The 22402-nt window shown below is 44.6% G+C and overlaps 1 protein-coding gene across 9 annotated transcripts in view; it reads left to right on the plus strand.

The window, feature by feature from the left end:
- UBR5 (ubiquitin protein ligase E3 component n-recognin 5) overlaps positions 1–20837 on the plus strand; it is a 62436-nt gene extending 41599 nt beyond the window's left edge. For 6 of the 9 annotated variants that reach the window (XM_075270165.1, XM_075270168.1, XM_075270167.1 and 3 more), the window contains 24 exons: positions 18–141; positions 1398–1509; positions 1594–1725; positions 2574–2831; positions 2947–3209; positions 3287–3498; positions 4198–4425; positions 4902–4975; positions 5545–5717; positions 7395–7508; positions 8119–8336; positions 10992–11112; positions 12514–12612; positions 12707–12956; positions 15383–15488; positions 15581–15725; positions 15817–15947; positions 16052–16288; positions 16370–16454; positions 16559–16714; positions 16886–16999; positions 17842–17986; positions 19535–19620; positions 19749–20837. In XM_075270165.1, coding sequence (XP_075126266.1) covers positions 18–141; positions 1398–1509; positions 1594–1725; positions 2574–2831; positions 2947–3209; positions 3287–3498; positions 4198–4425; positions 4902–4975; positions 5545–5717; positions 7395–7508; positions 8119–8336; positions 10992–11112; positions 12514–12612; positions 12707–12956; positions 15383–15488; positions 15581–15725; positions 15817–15947; positions 16052–16288; positions 16370–16454; positions 16559–16714; positions 16886–16999; positions 17842–17986; positions 19535–19620; positions 19749–19961 — 3796 coding nt within the window. In that variant the 3' untranslated portion in view covers positions 19962–20837. The remainder of the gene's footprint in view (positions 1–17; positions 142–1397; positions 1510–1593; positions 1726–2573; positions 2832–2946; positions 3210–3286; positions 3499–4197; positions 4426–4901; positions 4976–5544; positions 5718–7394; positions 7509–8118; positions 8337–10991; positions 11113–12513; positions 12613–12706; positions 12957–15382; positions 15489–15580; positions 15726–15816; positions 15948–16051; positions 16289–16369; positions 16455–16558; positions 16715–16885; positions 17000–17841; positions 17987–19534; positions 19621–19748) is intronic. The other 3 variants (XM_075270169.1, XM_075270170.1, XM_075270173.1) reach the window with 1 other exon arrangement.
- Positions 20838–22402: the final 1565 nt, after the last annotated feature.

Here is a 22402-nt window from a genome sequence, read left to right on the forward strand (position 1 = left end):
ACTTTTTCCCTATTCAGCTCCAATCAGTCCCAGTCATCTTACATCATTAGAAATCCACAGCAACGGAGGATCAGTCAGTCCCAACCTGTGCGGAGCAGAGATGAAGAACAGGATGACATAGTGTCTGCTGATGTAGAAGAGGTAATATTTTTCGGACTATAAGACGCACCCAGGTTTTAGAGGAGGAAAATAGGGGAAAAAAATTTAGAAGCAAAAACTGGCAAAATATTTAATATATGGGAGTTGTAGTTTTGCAACAGCTGCAAGGCCACATTGACAGGTGACCCTGCAGCTGTACGGGGACGCATAGAGTTTTTTTTTTTTTGGGGGGGGGGGGGGGCCAGAAGTACTTTTTAGTTTACCATTTTGGGGAATGTCTATTGCTTAGATCACCTTTTATTGAAAAAAAAAACCGGTGGTTTATGACATATGATCTTCTACTTTTATATATATAGATATAGATATAGATATAGAGAGAGAGAGAGAGAGAGAGAGATTCTAGGGACAGGAGGTGATTTAGAACTTTTATTTATTTCATATTTTTATTATATATTTTTAAAGCTTTTTTTTTTTTTTTTTTTTTTTTTTACTATTTTATTCCCCCCCGGGGGCTTGAACCTGCGGACGCTTGATTGCAAGTCCCATAGACGGCAATACAACTGTATTGCCGTCTATGGGACATTCTGTCTATTAGTATTACGGCTGGTCATAGAGACCAGCCGCAATACTAATACAGCAGTGACAGGCCTGGGAGCCTCATTAGGCTCCCGGCTCTCACCCGAACAGGTCGGCTCCTGCGATATCGCCGCGCAGGAGCCGGCCTGCATCTTTACAGGTACGGGGGAGGCACAGGTTCGGGGGAGAAGGGGCCGCTGATACTGACCCGGCATCTGCTGTACTAGAGAGGCGGATGCCGGTGAGGGATAGACGCCGGGGCCTGAGACATCGCTGCCCTGCCCTGCATGAAGCCAGCTCCCGCTCCCGATGTCGCAGGCCCCGGCACCTGTAATGGTGTCTATCACTTGCCGGCTTCCGCCTCTCTATTACAGCGGATGCCAGGCGCCACATTCGGCCTATAAGACGCACCCTTCTTTTCCCCCCAAATTTGGGGGAAAAAAAGTGCGTCTTATAGTCCGAAAAATACGGTATATTGTGTGGATGTTTTATGTAAAACTTTGGCCTAAATGCACCGTCACAAGGGTGGATTTCTGTCACCCACATGTTGTCTGGTTGCCTTGTGCAGTAGACCTAGTGAATGGATGTAATTCTCCTATGTGATTACCCTTTATTAGCCTCTTTATTGTGGGGTGACAGCAGATTGTATGGGCGGAAAGTGTGAGTTGAATGGTCAGCCAATACCGCCTATCGTTTTAACCAATGCTATGGCTTGTTTTCAGGTGGAGGTGGTGGAGGGAGTAGCTGGCGAGGAAGACCACCATGATGAGCAGGAGGAACATGGGGAGGAAAATGCAGAGGCTGAAGGACAACATGACGAACACGATGAAGATGGTAACTTTGTGCTGCTTAAATTGTCAAAACGTATTCCATAGACAGTCCAAGTGCTTTGAGAGTAATCTGTGAGGTCTGTCTTAGGGAGTGACATGGAGTTAGATCTCCTGGCTGCTGCAGAGACCGAAAGTGACAGCGAAAGCAATCACAGTAACCAGGACAACGCCAGCGGCCGCCGAAGTGTGGTGACGGCAGCAACTGCGGGCTCAGAAGCAGGTATGTTTGAGGCTAGGTTCATACCTGCGCTTGTTTACATTCCTCTGGTCCACCAGAACAGAAAAACAATCTGATCAGACACAAATAGAGGCCGAGGGACCCCTATTGGTACACTGTTACCAATAAGTGTTTGGACACCCATGCAAATGAAGAGATCTGCAATCGTGATGTACATCACACCGTCCTCCGTTACATACGAAACCACATTGGCATTAGTGCATTGGCATTAATCACATGCAAGATGCCACAAGGTGCAGAGTTGTCCTATTTCGAGAGAGGGGTAATTGTCGGGCACCACAGGAATGGTTGATCCTTAAGGGACATAGCAAGCGAACTGAATTACCCAAATTCGACAGTGTCCTATGTGATTACGAAGTGGAAGGTGAACGGTGCCCTGCGTCGGCAGACCCCCGAAACTGGGAGATGGAGACCGACGAGTGCTGGCTAGAGAAACCGCACCCAACCAATGGCTCACATACACCAGGAGTGTCACCAGGCATCCGGGAGTATTGTCACTCAAACCCATCCATAAGGAAGCATCTGCTGGGCTCTACCTACTATTGGATAGGAAGAAATGTTGTGTTTCTATTCTACCGCAGGTGTCCAAATACTTATTGGTAGACCGTGCATTATGGAGTGTAATGGCGCGCCTGTTTTTACAACTGAGATTGTCAGTCTAGGTGTGCCTCCCCCCCCCCCCCCCCCCCCTCTTTCCCAACGTCCCCACCTTTCTCCTGTCTGGTGCTTTCCAACGGATACTCTGGAGTTCCAGCACAGATGTGTTTCCAGCCTTAACGCTTTAGTTTCTCTAAAATCAGTGTGGTAAATATTGTATGCTTCCTATGCAGGTGCAAGCAGTGTCCCAGCTTTCTTCTCTGAAGATGACTCTCAGTCCAATGACTCCAGTGATTCTGACAGCAGTAGTAGTCAAAGCGATGATCTGGATCAGGAGACTTTCATGATCGATGAGCCATTGGAGAGATCGACGAACAGCACACATGCAAATGGTGCTGCACAGGCTCCTCGATCCATGCAATGGGCTGTAAGGAACACACAAAATCAAAGGGCTCCCAATGCAACCCCGTCTAGCACCTCCACCCCAGCAGGTAAGTCTAAACAATATTGTATGTGATTCCTTGTGGTTTGTAACCTTTACATTTATAACCCCGCACTCCCATGGTGAGATCTATGCAAGGTAATAAGTCTCACTTTATTCTACAGCCAGCTCAGGAGCACTGATTTACATCGAACCATCCAGCTTGCGCAGAAGTGGGAATATGAGCTCCAGTGCAGCAGCCGCCGCCCTAGAAGCGAGCAACTCCAGCAGCTACCTGACATCTGCAAGCAGCCTAGCAAGGGCATACAGCATAGTCATTCGGCAGATCTCAGACCTAATGGGTTTAATCCCCAAGTATAACCATCTGGTGTATTCCCAGATTCCTGCCGCTGTGAAGCTGACTTACCAAGATGCGGTTAACTTGCAGGTACGTCTCTAAACCTTGTGTACCAGAGGTGATCACTATTCATGTATGGCTAATAACGTTAACTATTTCAATTTCAGAACTATGTAGAAGAAAAACTCATTCCAACCTGGAACTGGATGGTCAGCATTATGGACTCTACTGAAGCGCAGCTCCGTTATGGGTCTGCATTGTCATCTGCTGGAGATCCTGGTCATCCAAACCACCCTCTCCACGCATCCCAGAATCCTACCCGGAGGGAGAGGATGACTGCTCGGGAAGAAGCTAGTTTAAGGACACTAGAGGGTAGAAGGTAATGTAGACTTTAGTCACAAGATACTATTAGAGGATTCTTCATGTTAATGTTTCTTGCTCATATCCTTACACGGGAAAAACCTTGCAGGTAGACACTAAGCCAGTAGTGCTAGCTCCTCATACATACACTATACACTTCCTTTAGTCACTGACTGAATCAGTTTAGGGACCATGTATAGGATCATATCGGTGTGCTGGTCAGTGGAAAACAATATGGTCTTTATTGATGGAATAAATTAGTCTGTGCTGCAGGAACAGACAGGAATAGGACCTGCACCATATTATGCAGCGGAGTTATACGACCACACATGCGTAAGTAATATCTACCCATTGTCACCACTAATCCATGGGAGTTCTGTCAGTCATATGCTATTGCCCTCTTCTCAGAGACAAGTACTAGAGCTTGTCTGTCAGCAAAATTCCAGCCGCCTCCTCATCTGTGGTCCGTTTAGTAGCCAGTCGCCAATGATTCTATAGTCTTACATTGCCCAGTCTTTGCCACTGGAAAAATCAGGTAATTCCCTACCTCCCTCCTGATATTAGCAGGGTTCTTAGTACTTTCCTGGTCAGTTGTTAGTGAGACCCACAATGTGAAGAGATGTCCAATAACAGAACTTCATTATTGATGACAGATCAGTCATCATTAAGACTTGTAAGACTGTCCTAATCTTCGTATTTCAATGTTATCTCTTTGTAGAAGAGCCACCCTACTGAGTGCCCGCCAAGGGATGTCTGCACGAGGGGACTTCCTAAATTACGCACTTTCTCTCATGCGCTCCCACAACGATGAACACTCAGATGTTCTCCCAGTGCTGGACGTTTGCTCTCTAAAACACGTGGCTTATGTTTTCCAAGCTCTTATTTATTGGATTAAAGCGATGAATCAGCAGACGACATTGGACACCCCACAGATGGAGCGAAAAAGGTACAAGGCTTACTCCTCTGCTTACGCTGGGTTCACACCTGCGTTTGGGGTCTCCGTTCTATGGTTTCAGTCTTCTGCATGCCAGAAGACGGAAACCATAGACCGGGTCCAGCCGTGCGCGGCGGTGAGCGTTTTAGGCTCTCCGCCGCGAAACCGGATTTTTTTTTATCCGGACACAGAGTACTGCATGTCCGACTCTGTGTCCGGATTATAAAACCCGGTTTCGCGGCGGAGAGCCTAAAACGCTCACCGCCGCGCACGGCCGGACATCTCTCTCACCCATTCAAATGAATGGGTGAGAGAGACTCCTGCAGGTTTCCGTATCCTGCCTGTGTTTTAGGCAGGAAACGGAAACCTAAGTACGGACACCTGGGCGCAGATGTGAACGAGCCCTTACCGATTACGATGGGTGCATTATATTGAATGGCTTTAAACTTTGTACGCCTCTCTGACCTACTCCCCCTCTCTCTCCTTAGGACAAGAGAACTATTGGATCTGGGTCTTGATAATGAAGACTCTGAGCATGAAAATGACGACGACACCAATCAGAGTTAGTATAGCTGACTCTCCATAGCTTCATATCTGTCAATTTTTAGTTATATCTGAGATCATTTAGGAGAAGTAGCCTTGTGTGATGTAAAGTGCCGCACCTCCCTGCAGGTAGTGTATGGTATTGCAGTGCGGCTTCTTTCACTTTGTTGGGGTTGCACCAAATACAACCTGTAGACGTGCGAGGATTCTGGAACAGAGCAGCCATGACTTTCTAATCCTGTACAGCTTATTAAGTATGAATGTTATAATGTGCCCTGCATCATCCTGATATTTGGAACAAATGTTTTTTTTGCACTGGGTGTGTAAAAGTTAAATGCAACTCGGTGAATCTGAGAGATTATTATTCACTTGCTCCAGATATCTGGTTTTAGTTGCAAACTTTGGTTTGTGTTTTTTTTTTTTTTTTTTTTTTTTTTTGGGGTCTTAATGGGGAAAACCATGTTATTATAGGTCCTCAATCATTGTAACAGTAACTCGCTACACTGTAGGTCATCCAGCTTCTGTCTTGCTGTGTTTTCCATCCATTCCAGCAGTGTTTCATTGCCTATAATGGATTGTATGTTTTAGGTTCGACATTAAATGACAAGGACGATGACGCTCTGCCTGCAGAAACCGGCCAGAATCACCCATTTTTCCGTCGGTCTGATTCCATGACGTTCCTCGGTTGCATTCCACCAAATCCCTTTGAGGTTCCTCTTGCAGAAGCGATTCCTCTGGCTGACCAGCCCCATCTCTTACAGGTAAGATATAGTATATCAGAACTCGTCATGTTAATGTATTTAGCTATAAGATTGTGTAAGGTAACATCAGACTCCAAAAGCCACTTACTGTAAATCGACCAGCGCCTTTCTGGTTTAATGTCTGGTGTTTCGTTTACCCTGCAGGAAAGCCACAAATACACAACCTATGTAAATCACATAGTAACTGTATCCGGTGTCACATCTGTCTGGTCACAGTCCAGTGGAGATGTATTTTCCTCTGCAGTTACATATTGCATTTGTGCACTTGATTTAGTGAATTTAGGTCTTGCTCCTTTAATTCATGCTTCAGGTTTCCATTTTTAGAAGGGAATGTGTCAGTCAGCCTGTGTGAGCTGCCTTTGGGCATGCAGAGTTTTCGGCCATGTTACTTCTGTGAATATGCTGTGCTTCTTTTATGAATTGCAGCATGGTGTCTCCCCCTAGTGCTGATTTGATAGCTTTATCTCTATCCACAGCAATAGGCCATCTGCAAGGGATACCCTTAAAGGAATTCTACCATTAAAATCAAGTGTTTTTTTTTTTTTCCTCCATGACACGTAGGAATAGCCTTAAAGGCTATTCTTCTCCTACCTTTAGATGTCTTCTCTGCGCCGCCATTTGGTATAAATCCCGGGTTTTTGTCAGTATGCAAATGAGTTCTCTTGCAGCACTTGGGGCGGGCCCCAGCACTCAAACAACACTGGGGGTGTCTCCAATGCTGCAAGAGAACTCTCCAGTGCCGCCTCCATCTTCTTCAGGATCAGCCTCTTCACGCGTCTTCTGGTGCGGGCGGTCAAACTTCTAGGCATCAGGCCTAGGGCAGAGCTTCTAGGCCTGATGCACATGCCCACAGGCCACAAGAAAATGTTGCTTACTTACTGTGTAAGCGGCCATATTTCTTGTGGCCGCAGGCATGCATAGTCTGCTCTGCCTGAGGCCTAGAAGTTTGACCGCCAGCGAAGGAAGATGTGTCAAGAGGCCGTTCCTGAAGAAGATGGTGGCGGTGCTGGAGAGTTTTGTATACCAATGAAAACCAGGATTTCTACCAAATGGTGGCGCGGAAAAGACATCTAAAGGTAGGAGAAGAATAGCCTTTCTTAAGGCTATTCTGTCGTGTCAACAAGAAAAAAAAATTCGATTTTAATGGTAGAATTCCTTTAAATGTATTAGACACCTGCCTTATTGTGGAAGAACCTGCACGTTCTGCAAAATTACAACATACTGTGCAAGTGACACACTGCTGCCATTGGAGAACAATTTGTTGGCTCAAAGGTTTCCTTAACCAGTTCTGGACCACTCTTAACCCTGCAAGGGCTAATCTGTACGTCCTTGCAATGTTAAACAGCTGCACAAAATTGTGCAGCTGCAGAACTGGAGAGCCAGCTGCAACTACAGCTGGACCTCCTGTAGGCAAGGCAGGAATGGTTTACAATGTAATCTGTGTCACTGACAAGATGCAAAAACGATCTGAATAACCCAAATGAAAATAAAAACAACTATAGCTCTCAAAGCCGCATGTATGAAAACACCAAAAATAGCTGATCCTGGCCCAGGGAAATTGGAAGTAGTTAATCCATACACACAGGGCAGATATGTCTTGGTAAATCCATTGTAAATGATAAGTTGACACGTTCTGCTGAATGTCCCTGGTTTAATGGTAAGTGTTTTTATTTGTAGCCTAATGCTCGGAAAGAAGACTTGTTTGGCCGCCCAAGTCAGGGTCTCTATTCCTCTACAGCTAATAGTGGCAAATGTTTAATAGAAGTGACAGTAGACAGAAACTGCCTGGAGGTAAGAGAACAGGCGCCAGACATCACCGCACATCAGCCATCTAAGCAGGCATGTTCTTCATTATGCACATAATATATATCTCATGATTTTTGTATGTCTTCTGTCCTTCTTCACCTCTATGCTGAACTTTTTACACTCTGGAGATGGTTTTAGAATGGGGAAAATGTAACGTTCTCCAAAATGAAAGCGGCGGTTTTTATATATATTGGAATGGGGTTTATCACCCTCTGTTATATATATGCCTGTCTAAGGAATGCCAGGGATGCCCGGGCCTAGTCAGCTTTTTCACTAACATGACTCCATGTCTTAGCATTGTGGCGGATTTGCAGCAGAGCGTGACTCACTTGCATGCGATTACGGTATATTGCTATTGCACAACAGAGGGTGGCATTTAAGAGACCTTTAGCAAATCTAAGTAATGTGCACGTTACGGGGAACCGTTTTTTTTTGCCTACCAGACGGTTCAAGTAAATACTGCAGTCTCCTGTTATCGGGAACACGTTTTTGTTTTTTTTTCCCCCCCATATACATTATCCATAATTTGTTGTAGAGCTCATGTTAAGGCACTTGTCATGTTTATATACCTATATGTATCTTGTGTGCTCTGCAGGTTCTGCCAACTAAAATGTCCTATGCTGCAAACTTGAAAAATGTAATGAGTATGCAGAATCGGCAGAAGGAAACCATGGAAGAAAATGTACCTACGGAGGAAGCGGAAAGCTCCAAACCCGGACCTTCCGCTCATGATCTAGCAGCGCAGTTGAAGAGCAGCTTGTTGGCAGAAATTGGTCTGACGGAGAGTGAGGGTCCTCCTCTGACATCGTTCAGGTAATCTTAAATTTGTCATCTTATTGACTTGCACATCATTTAGTTAAAGGGGGTTAAGCCACGAAAAGTGTTTATCCTATGGCAATAGGATAGAGGATAAAAATACTGCTGGGAATCTGACTTAGGCTGGGGCCCCACTTGCCGGAAATGCCGCTGTAAAAATCACGGTGTTTTCACAGTACTGGCAAAGTGGATGGAATTCATGCGAATCCCATGCCAGCTTTGTGGAAAAAAAATTGTAGCGCGGACACGTTGTGATTTCCAAAACCTTCACGGTTTTGAAAATTGCAGCATGTCAATTATATCTACGGAAACGCCGGCGGCTTCCTCGTAGATATAATTGTAACAAAGTCCGCAGAGGAAAAAAATAAAAAATAAAAATCTGTGAACGTTCTGTTGAAAGCGCTGCGAGAAGAACCGCAATGCGTTCACACTGCGGTTCTTCCTGCAGCGCTTTAGTGCTGTGTTTCTGCCCAGTGGGGCCTTCGCCTCAAGACTCATTTCTCCTGAGAACGTTTCTCCCCCCTTGATGGCACACCGCCTGATCTCAGCCAGACTGTGCTGCTATTCAATTCAATGGGAGAGCCAGACATAGCAGCGCTCTGTACTTTGGCTGTCTCCAGAGCTCCCATTTATCCCACATCACATATATATGTCTAGTATGTATTGCCACCCTTCCTCACACTTTTTTTTTTTTTTTTTTTTTTTAATGCAAACTTCAGAATTCCTTAACTTTGCAACAAGTGGCTTAACCCCTTTAAGAAATACTTATAAATGCACTCATTGATTGAAAAAAAAAGAAAAAAAAAATCTCACCCAGATAGAAACATTGGATTCCTTCAAAACTGGGCATGCATTTTTATGACATTTGACATTATGATTTGACACTGGGTTTTGCCACAAGAGGGGATTGCATGTGTTTCCCTTGCTGCCTCATTGAAAGTATTGGAGTCTACTATTTGGGTAATGAAGCTCAGAGGATCAATGACTGCTAGACTTACCTCTACGATGCCCTGGAAGGCATTATATGCCCATTTGACAAATGGAGAAGTGGCCCTAGAATTAGATGAAGTAGGACAAATTGCCCATTGTCTAGACCCGTGATGGCGAACCTATAGCATGTGAGCCGGAGAAGGCATGTAGAGCCCTGTCTGTCTGCTGGCAAGCGCACAATCTCCCAGATGGCTCACTAACAGGGAATCCGGTCCAGGATTCTGTTAGTAAGTGCACATAATGCTGTTGGTGTAGGCTGCTTGTGTAGGCCTACACGGACTGCAGACTGTGACCTCTGCCCTGATGCTTGGTGGGTGTGGTGGGGTGCGCGCTACTGTGGAGCATATAATACTGTATGAGGGAGGCCTACTGTGGTGAATATAATACTGCGGGGCAGATTGTACTATGTGGAGTCCCCTCACTATTTGTCACACAGTATCGGTTTTATAGCAGACGTGATAATCGTATAGGCTGTAATATTTCCACGGTCACTATAAAACAGATCCTGTGCGAAAATAGTGAACATTAATTGTTAAAAAGTACAAAATGCAGAGACCTTCACCTGTCAGTATAAAGTTCTTTACATTGTAAGTTCTGTAAAGCCCCATTCACATGACTGTAATTTGTGGAGCCACACAGTTTTAAGGTTAATTTGCTGTGTTGGCACTTTGCCCAAACTGTAACCCAAAACCCACCGATTCACTCCATCTCTAAAAGGTTCGCCATCACTGGTCTAGACCATCTTGACCAAGCTGTTAGGATGTTGACAGTCCAACGATGGTGGTTGACAGATCAAATGACAATGAGCAGATACAGCAGTTTCCTTGATCAGCATCCAGATCCGGGCAGCGCTTTCATTACACACCCCTGGCTGTCTAGACCACTCCCAGGTGTTTGGCAGAAGCACATTTGATGTCTGTTCTGTGCTTGACAACCACCCACCGCTGCATTTGCTTTGTCGAGCTGTCATGTTTGAGAAACCTGGACTGCTGTGTACATTAACCATATTGTCTTCAGCAATGAATCCAGGTTCTGTTTGGGATCTGATTGATTCATGGCCTCATAGAGTGTTTTAGTCCTGCCTTTACTTTGGAGCTGCTCAATCTGCTGGTGTAATGTTCTGGGAAGTCATCGCATATGACAGTCAGTCACCCTTAGTGACACGAGGTGCACTAACAGCTCCACAGGACGTCCTGCACCCCATGTGTTACCTCTCATGGCAGGGCAGACAACTGGCATAATGCCCCCCTTCACAGCAAGAGTTTCTTAGGAGTCTCTATTGGATTACCACACTTCCTTGGCCTGCTTGGCTGTCAGACTTATCACTAATGGAGCATTTAAGACCAGTTGTGGTTTTAGTGCAAAATCAACAGGCCCAGTTACAACATCCAGGGGCGAATGTGATGCAGGATACCATAGAGAACCAGTATGCCTGCATTTCATCTTGTATCTAGGCTACATTTGGCCCAACAACGTCCTAGAGCCTCTTTTCATTTGTACGGTTTTCCCAATTAATGTTCTTTTTCAAGTCTAATATTGTAATTGCTTATAAATATCATCATTTGCAGTCGGTTCCATTCCAGTACAACAACTTCTTGGCACATGTGGTGGTTTTTTTCGTCTCCTTGATTGACACCCATTTTTCACCCTAATACATTTCAGGCCGCAGTGCAGTTTTATGGGCATGGTAATATCTCATGATATGCTGTTGGGGAGATGGAGATTATCCCTTGAACTTTTTGGCAGAGTGTTTATGGAAGATGTGGGAGCAGAGCCTGGATCTGTAAGTAACCGAAATAAAAACCTCCGATTTTTATTTTTTATTACATTACATTTCTGTGTAATGTCCTATTGAGTCGGTGTCATATGATCTACATCAGTTTTGTGACCTGAACAGGAATTGGAAATAACACCGTTCATACATTTGAAGGGAATTCAATTTCATCAGTGTTGTGGTAGAATTTGCTCATCTCAAACTAGAGATTTTGTTGACTGCGATCTTCCAATTCTTAATTTCCTTGCTTGGGTTGGAAAGAAATAGGTTAAAAGTCCTGTGTGTATTCTTGTCTTGTTGGCTGATATTTCTGTGAGGGCTTTACAGCAATCTGTTTTAGGGCTAGTTCACACGGGGGCAATGAGGCAGTTTCGGCTCAAAATCTGGTCTGAGACTGCTAGCTTTTTTTTTTTTTTTTTTTTTTCTCTCTCTCTAATAGTATCAGGTCTTATGATTCAGCTAGGTTCCATTTAGTGGGAATGAGGCTGTTAAAGGGATCCTAACACTTAGGAATAGGAATAGCCTTAAGGCTATTCTTCTCCTACCTTTAGATGTCTTCTCTGTGCCGCCGTTCGATAGAAATCCCATTTTCTTCGATATACAAATGAGTTCTCTCGCAGCACTGGGGGCGTCCCCAATGCTGCGAGAGAAATCTTCAGTGCCGCCTCCATCTTCGTCTGGAATGGCCTCTTCCAGCGCTGGGGTCAAACTTCTACGCATGCGCAGTCTGGTCTGCCATCGGGTCTCGGGCAGAACCGACTGTACATGCCTGCAGCCATTTTTTTTTTTTTTTTTTTTAATTTTTTTTTTTTGTGGCTGCTTACGCTCTGTACTCCATTGAACTCCAGGAGCGTATTGCGCATGCGCAGTATGCTCACCTAAGCGGCCACAAAAAAATGGCCGCGGGCATGTGCAGTTGGCTCTGCCCGATGCCAGAGCCGACTGCGCATGCGTAGAAGTTTGAACCCAGCGCCGGAAGAAGATGCGCAGAGAGGCCGTTCCAGATGAAGATGGAGGCAGCGCTCGAGACTTATCTCGCAGCATTGGGGATGCCTCCAGTGCTGCGAGAGAACTCATTTGCATACTAAAGAAAACTGGATTTCTACCGAACAGTGGCGCAGAGAAGAATAGCCTTTCTTTAAAGCTATGCCTACACATTAGTCAGAAGAAAATTGCATTTTACTGATGGAATCCCTTTAAATTTTGCGTTTAATGCGTATTACCATACGAGATATGCATACATTTTATTAAAAAAAAGTAGAACCCAGAGCTCACAAAGACTATCAGCAAACCTCTATAAACGCTTAGTTCTACCATTTTTCTATAAGTAGTAGAAGCATCAGAGTCCCACTGCTGTGTTGGGGGAGATTTGTGTGTATTTAACTTTTATACAATAATTTTCTTCACTAGATTTTGACCGAGTTGGGTGGCTTTGAAGTAAAAGAATCCAAGTTCAGAAGAGAGATGGAGAAGCTCAGGAACCAACAGTCTAGAGACCTTACGCTAGAGGTAGATATCTAGTTTATGAACGGATCTGTTGGTATAGGTGATGTGTGTCTGCGACAATAAGGAGTTAACGTTCTTTTGTGGTTTGCACTTTGAGCTGCAGGTAGACCGTGAGAGAGAGCTCCTCATTCAGCAAACCATGAGACAGCTGAACAATCATTTTGGTAGAAGATGTGCCACCACACCAATGGCCGTCCACCGAGTCAAGGTGACCTTCAAGGATGAGCCTGGTGAAGGCAGCGGAGTGGCCCGAAGCTTCTATACAGCTATTGCACAAGCCTTTCTATCCAATGAAAAACTGCCTAGTCTGGACTGCATTCAGAATGCCAACAAAGGGACTCACACAAGTAAGAGTATTGGGTTGGCTTTAACCTTGTGGTTTTCGGCATTGTTCAGACTTTCTATTATTCTGTTTTACAGATCCTGTACAGACCTGTGTATCTCTGACTACAAACTGCCATGAGTAGTCAAATTCTGCAGTCGTACGGCCACATATCTCGCCCTTGCTATTTGCTAACCTACCAAATGTTAGGGTATGTTCACACGGTGGAAAATAAAGAGGAATTCCTCTTTATTTTCCACCGCTGGAATTTTTGCTGCGGCCGAGACGGGATGCCGATGAAGTGAATCTGCGTTCCGTTGCAACATCCTGCTGCTGGTTAGGCCTAATCTGCAGGGAGTCTCAAGATGGATCGAGCAGGACGCTTATTTTTTCCACGTTCTGTTGCAATCTCTGTTTTCAGGAGGAATCCACCCACAAATCCACAGCAGATTCCTCCGTGTGAACACGGCCTAAGTGAGAATTGGGGGACTCTTAGACAAGGGAGTCTGGTTGTAGAATGGGCCTACGTGTTAGACTGGGAGACACACAGGTCTGCAGATCAAAATTATTTTTAATAGACTACTTGAAAAGATGATTGTAAGGTGTACATGAATATGTGAACATATGTGATCCATGATAACCTTTCCTGAGACCACAAACTTCCCAAGTTAAATGGATATTGTCCTCTTAAAGGGATTCTAATGATAGAACTAAGACCACATCGGAATAGCCTTTAAGAAACTCCTACCTTTATTATTCTGATCTGTGCCGCCGTTCTGGTGTTTTTTCTGGAGTTCCCTGAGCTGTCCGAAGACTCTCCAGCGACACCTCCATCTTCTCCTGACCACGACTTCAGCCGAAAGCGCTGACTGCACACATCCGTTGGCCATTTTCCTGTGGACTTTTCCACTAGTGTCCATTTGGCCACAGGAAAATGTCTGACGGACATGCACAGTCAGCTCTTTGGGCTGACAAGAAGATGGAGGCGTTGCTGGAGAGCCTTTGGACCGCACCAAGGAATGCCCACTGTGCTAAGGCTCATTTGCATATGGCGAAAAACACCAGAACGGCGGCGCGGATCAGAATAATAAAGGTAGAGGAATAGCCTTTAAGGTTATTCCATCATGGTCTTATTTCAAAAAAAGGGATTCTATCGAAGACATTTATGAGCAATTTCCAGAATTGAGGCTCTCTGACCTCCAAGGCAGATATTGGCTGGAGAGGTGCTCTTATGGAAGGTGCCGTAAGAGAGAACTGGTTACAAAACACACATGGTACCTCCAATAATCACAAACTGACTATACATTGCATCAAAATGCAATAAATCTAACAGGTGCTGGCACAGATGGTAGCAATATTACTCAGTAACCAAAAGGTATGTGATATCATATATCAATTGTGAACCAGAATGGGTTAATACAAAGGTAAGTGGATATGAATGGATATAAATTCCAACTAGTCCAAAGAACCAGACAATGGGGGAGAAATTATCAAAGTATAATACTTATCTATCTATGCACAGATAAACAAACCCCCCATATATCTCCTCATGGACTATTCACCTAAATAGCTTCCACCCTCCAGTTAATAACTAGTCACATATTTCTGGTCCAAACAAAATCAACAAGAGTTTAGATAGGGTTACCTGAAGTCATATTGAGCAGCACAGCAGACCTGAATGGATCCAAGGAATATATAAAACGCACTCCAACGCGTTTCGCCGTAGAAGGATTCCTGACGAAGCCTTCTTGGTTACTGAGTAATATTGCTACCATCTGTGCCAGCACCTGTTAGATTTATCTGTTTTTTTCTCCTAAGTGTCTTATTGTGTCTCTGGCATATATTCCATCTATTTGCCCTGCTAATTTATTGGATTGTGATTTTATATTTATGACAAATCTTATTGTTTTATATATTGGTGACTTTTTGTGGTTTTCTGACAGTTGCTTTTTCCTATATTTTGTAAGAGAGAACTGGGCCTCCCTCCCCTACTGATGGTCCTCGTCCATAGACGAGGGGGGAGGGGAGCTTCTACACCGCTCTCACAGTACAGCGCTATAGGTGCTACTGTGAGGAAGGGTGTTCCTGACTGTCAGAAACACCCTTCTGACGTTGAGGAGCTACTGTACCGGCACCAATAGCTCTTCACCGGGGGCACAGAACGTGGTAGCTGAATTCAGCGCACTGTCTGCTTTCTAGCGGTATATAAAACCGCATGTGCCCCAAGTGGTGAAAAGGTCATCTTTAAGTGCCATAGAAGGGAATGAAGACCCTGCAGTCACCCCTCCATTCATCCAGTGGTGACCTCCAGAATTTGGACTCCCATCTGTTAGACATGCATAACAAGATTTTTATTTTATTTATTTTTTATACCAATTGGAGCTACCATTAATAGTTTCCAAGGCATTTTTTTTTTCTGTTTTAACATTAATTTTATGTCTAATCTTAAAGGTTTAATGCAGAGACTGCGGAACAGAGGGGAGCGAGATCGGGAAAGGGAAAGGGACATGAGGCGCAGCAGTGGTTTGCGAGCTGGATCTCGTCGGGATAGAGACAGGTTTGTTCTTCTAGTATTTTAATTTGCAAAGAATTCTGACTGTCATATTTTGGGGAATTATTTATTAATTTTTATTTTAATTTTTTTATTAGGGACTTCAGAAGACAGCTGTCTATTGACACCAGGCCATTCAGGCCAGCATCTGAAGGGAATCCAAGTGATGACCCTGACCCATTACCTGCTCACAGGCAGGCCCTTGGCGAGAGGCTGTATCCAAGAGTACAAGCCATGCAGCCGGTAAGATTTCATTTATTTTTTTAATTGTATTTTTAAATAAAATACAAATGAACATTTGATATGTAAAACTGATGGTATCTATCCTCTGTAGGCATTTGCAAGTAAAATTACTGGTATGCTGCTAGAATTGTCTCCTGCACAGCTCCTACTGCTGCTGGCCAGCGAGGACTCTCTAAGAGCCAGGGTAGATGAGGCTATGGAGCTAATAATAGCTCACGGAAGGTACAGTGCACCCGCCATGTGCTCTGCTAAATCCGTACAGGATTAAATAACCCATACACTGAACTTTATCATTAAATTAAACTTGTGCGTATTTATTTATGTAGGGAAAACGGAGCAGACAGTATTCTAGACCTTGGCTTGTTAGATTCATCTGAAAAGGTGCAGGAAAACCGGAAGCGTCACGGCTCCAGCCGCAGTGTGGTCGATATGGAATTGACGGACACAGATGATGGAGACGATAACGCGCCCCTATTTTATCAGCCTGGTAAAAGAGGGTTCTATAGCCCCCGGCCTGGCAAAAACACGGAGGCACGGCTCAACTGCTTCCGGAATATTGGCAGGTAATGGCGGATCCATGTTTTCTGTCCGGATGACGCTACAATGTGGACTTGTCGCTCATCCTGCTGTGTCTTGTTTTTCAGGATTCTCGGCCTGTGTCTATTGCAGAATGAATTGTGTCCCATCACCTTAAGCAGACAGGTCATCAAAGTTCTTCTGGGAAGAAAAGTAAGTCTGATGGTAACAACATTTCTGTCCATCTGCAGCCACCACTATGGCACTTCACTGTTCCCGTTTAGTCTTTCACTACAATAGTCTTCATTATTCTCTAGGTGAACTGGCACGATTTTGCCTTTTTTGATCACGTGATGTACGAGAGCTTGCGACAGCTTATCCTCGCCTCTCAGAGTCCTGACGCAGATGCCGTCTTTGCATCGATGGATCTAGCCTTTGCAATAGACCTGTGCAAAGAAGAAAGTGGTGGACAGGTACAAGGCTTTAAGAATTTCTTTTCATACTGACACTTCAGACTGTTCTTTGGAGCATGTAACCTTTTTAATGCTTAATACCTATAACTTTTGGGCATTGCTCTCTTATATTGAGACAAAAACTTTGAGCTTTTTCCAGTGCACTTTTTCTAATTTTTTGCTTCTCTTCAGGTTGAACTTATCCCCAATGGTGTAAATATCCCTGTAACTCCGCAGAATGTCTACGAATATGTAAGGAAATATGCCGAGCACAGGATGCTGGTGGTAGCGGAGCAGCCTCTTCATGTAAGCTGCCATTATTTATTTTATTTTTTTTCTTGCTATAGTGTATCGGTTAGGCACGCTCTTGCACAGATTTAGCGGCTTGTCATAACTAGTTCTGTACATATCCAAAGTCTGTAACTGTTGCAGTGGCTTTAGGAAACTGCAATGTTTTATAGGGAATGTATGACTGGATAGCGACAGCGCACAGCTTGTCTTCTGAGCTTCATTGACTTAAACTAGGGAATTATGAATTAGAGGATCTTTCATGAGTTGGGGCACAGGCGGTTTTATATACCGCTGGAAAGCCGACAGTGTGCTGAATTCAGCGCACTGTCAGCTTTCCCGATCTGTGTCCCGGGTGAAGAGCTATCTGTGCCGGTACCATAGCTCTTCACAGTCAGAAGGATGTTCCTGACAGTCAGTCAGGTACGTCCTTCTCCACAGCAATGCCTATAGCGCTGTACTGTGTGAGTGGGGAGGAACACCCCCTCCCCTCCTGATAGCGCTCTCCTATGGACGAGTACTGGAGGGAGGCAGAATCAGGGGGGGGGGGTGGAGAAGGACGTACCTGACTGACTGTCAGGAACGCCCTTCTGACTGTGAAGAGCTACAGTACCAGCACCGATAGCTCTTCACCCGGGGCACAGATCGGGAAAGCTGACAGTGCGCTGAATTCAGTGCACGTTCTGATTTCCAGCGGTATATAAAACCACATGTGCCCCAAACCATGAAAGGTCCTCTAAGCTTTGGATGTGACTAGAGAAGAAAACTGTAAATGATAAATCTTGCAGCTAAAGTTAGATATTGAACAGAAATGTTTGGCCTGTTGCTTTTGCCTATAGCAGCTACTGTATGTCTTGCAGGCAATGAGGAAAGGCATGCTGGATGTGCTTCCAAAGTCTGCCTTGGAGGATCTTACAGCCGAGGACTTCAGGCTCCTTGTTAATGGCTGCGGTGAAGTGAACGTTCAGATGCTGATCAGCTTCACATCATTCAACGATGAATCAGGTAACAGGAACATGTAAAACTGCTTCATAGTAGAAAGAAGGAGCCATACAGTAAGTTTTTATATTGCAAAATCTTAGAGAATTCTACTGTGTACCAGGTTCTCCAAGACTAGATATAGTTGACCTGTCCGTCTGACCAAATCTGTGGGGATCAGACACCCAGCACCATATCGATCAGCTGTTTGATGAGACCATGGCGTTCAGACGAGCTCTGCAACATCCTCAGTACTCTACAAACGCAGCATCATACGTGTTCAGTAGCTGTGCTTGGTATAGCCACTTGCCACCATCCATTTGATTGGGACTGAGCTGCAAAAAGGCCATATGACCAATTAACTTGGCATCACTTGGCCTGTAAAGTGGCATTTACTGGAGTGCTGCTGATCTGTGTGGGTCCTGGTTGTCAGACCGTCACCAATTTAATATTGATGACCTAGCTTAAGAATTGTTTTCAGTGGGAAGCAGAAAGTGCAGCTGAACATGGGGGGGGGGGGGGAGTCTCCTGCTCATCTTACCACAGATTTTGCCACGGCTCGAGACGTTGCTGATTTAGACCAATTCATCTGGTTCTAATCAGTGGCAAAATGCCAATGCAATCCGAGGCCAATGCAATTTGAGGTAGAGGTCTGCCTCAAATTCTTTATTTTCTGCCATGTGAACATACCCATGCATGTCAGCCAGCTATCTAATGTTTATAGGGCTCTTCTGTTCCCTGTTAGGAGGCTTGGGCATGCTGGAGCTCAACATACTCCTGCTTTTTGTCCTTAGGGTGATGGACATCTCTGGGTGAGGTGCCTGTCAGCAGCTTTCTGCTCTTCCCATTTGAGGACATACGCACCCGAGCTGAGTGTGCACGGGAGTCTTAAGAAATATAGCTGTTGGCTAATAAAGGCTTGGCCGACGGCTATCCACTTGGTACAGCCCTTGTACACGACACCAGTCCCATCCATTGAAAGCAGTCCGTGTGTGTGCTGTATTTCCCAGACTGAATGTGACCCTGTGCATAGGAGTCCCTGCACAGTCTATGATGCCGTGAGCTCCCGATTGTTACAGTACCGAGATGACGTAACGTTATCAGTTTATTACTTAGTGATTGGGCCGTACAGGAGCTCACTGAATGATAACCAAGTAATAAACTGATAACATTGTGACATTTCACTTCCGTAACCATCGGGTCTTTCGGCATTGTAATAGACTATCATGCAATGACTCCTCTGCACACAGTACGGTGGCCCACACTGGACAGTCTTCTACGGACTGCACTTGGTTGTGTGCCAGGGTCCTTACACTCCTTTCTATTACAAACCTATATCCTCAGCTGGGCATAGTGAACATGTATATGGGAGGGGGGATTCAGCCATTTTAAGGATTCTCAGACGTTAGATCTGACAAAGGACATCCCCCTATTACTGGTTTGCTTTAGTCCATATGGATGGGAGTGTTCATAAACTACCATTACATCGGAGGGGGTAGGATGCAACCTTTCAAGTGTTTGCTATGAGATAACAGGATTTGTTTTTTTCTACTATTAAAGGGGTTTCTTTTATAGGAGAAAACGCAGAAAAGCTCTTGCAGTTCAAGCGTTGGTTCTGGTCCATAGTCGAAAAGATGAGTATGACAGAGCGACAAGATTTAGTAAGTAACTCCTTGTATCCCACATGCCCTCCATTTTCTGTGGCTTTTTAGAAACTTGGCATGTCATAAAAGAAAGCAGAACGGTGACGTTCAGAGAACCGCGTTGTAATCATCGTTCCTTTCTGTAGGTCTATTTCTGGACGTCAAGCCCATCTTTACCCGCAAGCGAAGAGGGATTTCAGCCCATGCCATCCATCACCATCCGCCCGCCAGACGACCAACATCTCCCAACCGCTAACACCTGCATCTCCCGCCTCTACGTTCCCCTATACTCCTCCAAACAGATCCTCAAGCAGAAGTTACTACTTGCTATTAAAACCAAGAACTTTGGTTTTGTGTAGATGAAATTTAAAGTGTGCTCCTCTGTAATATACCTAGTAAAAAAAAAATAATGGGTTTTGTAGATCTTTTTCCATTTGTCAATTTAAAACCAGATATGAAGGCTAATGCTGTCATGCCCCCTGGTGGTCTGTGAAGGGCTTTGCTACGTTTGGGGCTTATATCCTGGGTACAGCTAACTCCTATTGGGTTAAGACATTCCTGAGTTAGCTGAAGGTACAGACCTAGCCCTAGCACAGTCTGTATAACGGTTTAGCAGCCGTGCCCGATCCCCAGGAATAGGACGGCAGAAAATGACACACTGTGACGACTTAGCGAGAAGACCAGGTTAATATGTTTGACTCTTCACCTACTGCCTTTGTGGAAACCGATTCATGGCTGTCTCTTGGAAAGGAGGGAGTTGGTAATTGCAATGTAAAAAAAACCACAAAACTGTTCCCCTAACTTTTTTATGTGTGGGAATGTTTGGGTACATTTTTTTTTTTTTTTTCTTTTCCCCTCTCCCATGCTATTTAATTTGTAGTTTGGCTACTGTGATGTACATGATGTATATTAAACTTGTAAAAGTGATATCCAGATATGAAATATCGAGCTTATGTTGCACTATTTTGTTTTGACGTGTCACTTGCCTAGATCTTGGTCTGACCAAGGCTTTATCCATAGACTGGAACGATTGTTAACGATGGGTTCGATCACTTGCATGTATGAATACATCTGTCATTTTATGTTTTATATGCGCTCAAAATCACTTTTTTTTTCTTTTTTTTTTTTGTCATCCTTCACTTTATTATGCTCTGTCAATTCCTAAGCAAACGGGAAAATACAACTCTCAGCCGATCTCTACTGTTTTTACTTTCAATGGAAGCTTTTAGTAAAAATTGACAACTACAAACTGAAAGAAGCCTATAGTAAGTCTCTGCGTTATTTCTGAATTTAGCATGTAAGGTTTGGGGTTATGGGTTCTTTACATTACATCTGCTATGGTAGAGGTCAGCAACCTGTAGCATTGCAGCTGCTGTGAAACTACAACTCCCAGCATGCTCTATTCACGTCTATTGGAGTAAAAGATCAAACATCGACCTATTAAGGGAGCGATCTGTACAAGATGACACTAGTGAGAGAGTTCGCCATAACTGTAAGGGTCGACTACTGGGTGCTCGTGCACGGATTAGATAGTCCTGCTGGCATCATGCCATTCCCAAATGTTATGGTTGCTTCTAGTCACCAGGGTGGGCGAAAAACAAGAGCCAAGGGTCCATGGTAGGGGGAAGATCCGTGCTCGCTGTTGTGGAAGATCAGTATGTGTGGACTACTGTGTGATCTTCCACAACAGCAAGCGCAGATCTTCCTCCTACCACGGACCTTTGGTTCTTGTTTTTCGCCTATTCCTCCGCCGGTCACCTGGTACGCCACCAGATCTGCTGCCAGTCACTTGGATTCCACACACAAGCCATCAAAGGGTTTGTGACTAATCTCACAACCCCATCAGGTGAGAGGCCAACTAGTTATTTCATTGTTTTTCAGAATTTTTTTTCCCCCACTTATCCTAATACTGCACTTTAACGCGTGTGGTGTCCCTCCTTGTTTCTTGCTTGAGTCACCAGGGGGCGCCAACCAATACACTTGGCTGCAGTGGAACGCTGCTGCAATGGCAAAGGACCTGGCAGTGACATGTTTTTGACAGGAGTGGCGCAGATCTGCGTGTAAGCCCGTCCACCATTGGCACTTGCCAACTCTAATTGTTTTGGGTGAGAGGGGATCTGATGAGTGGATTGTTCATGAGGGAGGGGAAATAAAACTTAACCTTTAATCCATCTTTCAGAGCCAAAAGTAAAGCAAGACCCTGTCTTATTGTCAGGGAAATATGGCGGCTCTAGGGTTGCCTCATTGTCACGGTTCTAATCCTAGAGGTGCAGAAATTTGTAAGATCTTAATGCTATATGTTCACATTTGCACATGGCTAAGGGGGCAATCCAATTACTACCCCCCCCCCCCCCCCCTCACTTGAACAACCCCATATTTAATAACCTGTCTTAGTACTGCAGTCCACCCAGGACCCTGGTTCCTCTCACCGCACCCTCTCTGCTATATGTACCTTCTATATATACAGGTGTTTAAATGGTGAACCGTATGCTATGTGGGGATTGTCCATCATACTGGACAGGGATATTTCATACAGATTGAACAAGTAGATAAAATACTAATTTACAGTGCACTGGTACATTGTGACAAATCAATGGCTGACAGTTCCCAACATTCAAGATAATATTTCAGCAGCCTGAAACCTCCCGGCTTCTATCGTATGTATATGGGCAGCTTTATCTGACAGATGTGATACCTGTACAGCCCACAGCCAGTGATGGTTAGTTATCAGTCTATATGGTGATACAAGATGAATTCTAAAATGTGATAGAAAAGGCGAATAAAATATCACATGGAAACT

The sequence above is a fragment of the Leptodactylus fuscus genome, chromosome 4, assembly GCF_031893055.1.
Source record: "Leptodactylus fuscus isolate aLepFus1 chromosome 4, aLepFus1.hap2, whole genome shotgun sequence".
NCBI classification, from domain to species: Eukaryota; Metazoa; Chordata; class Amphibia; order Anura; family Leptodactylidae; genus Leptodactylus; species Leptodactylus fuscus.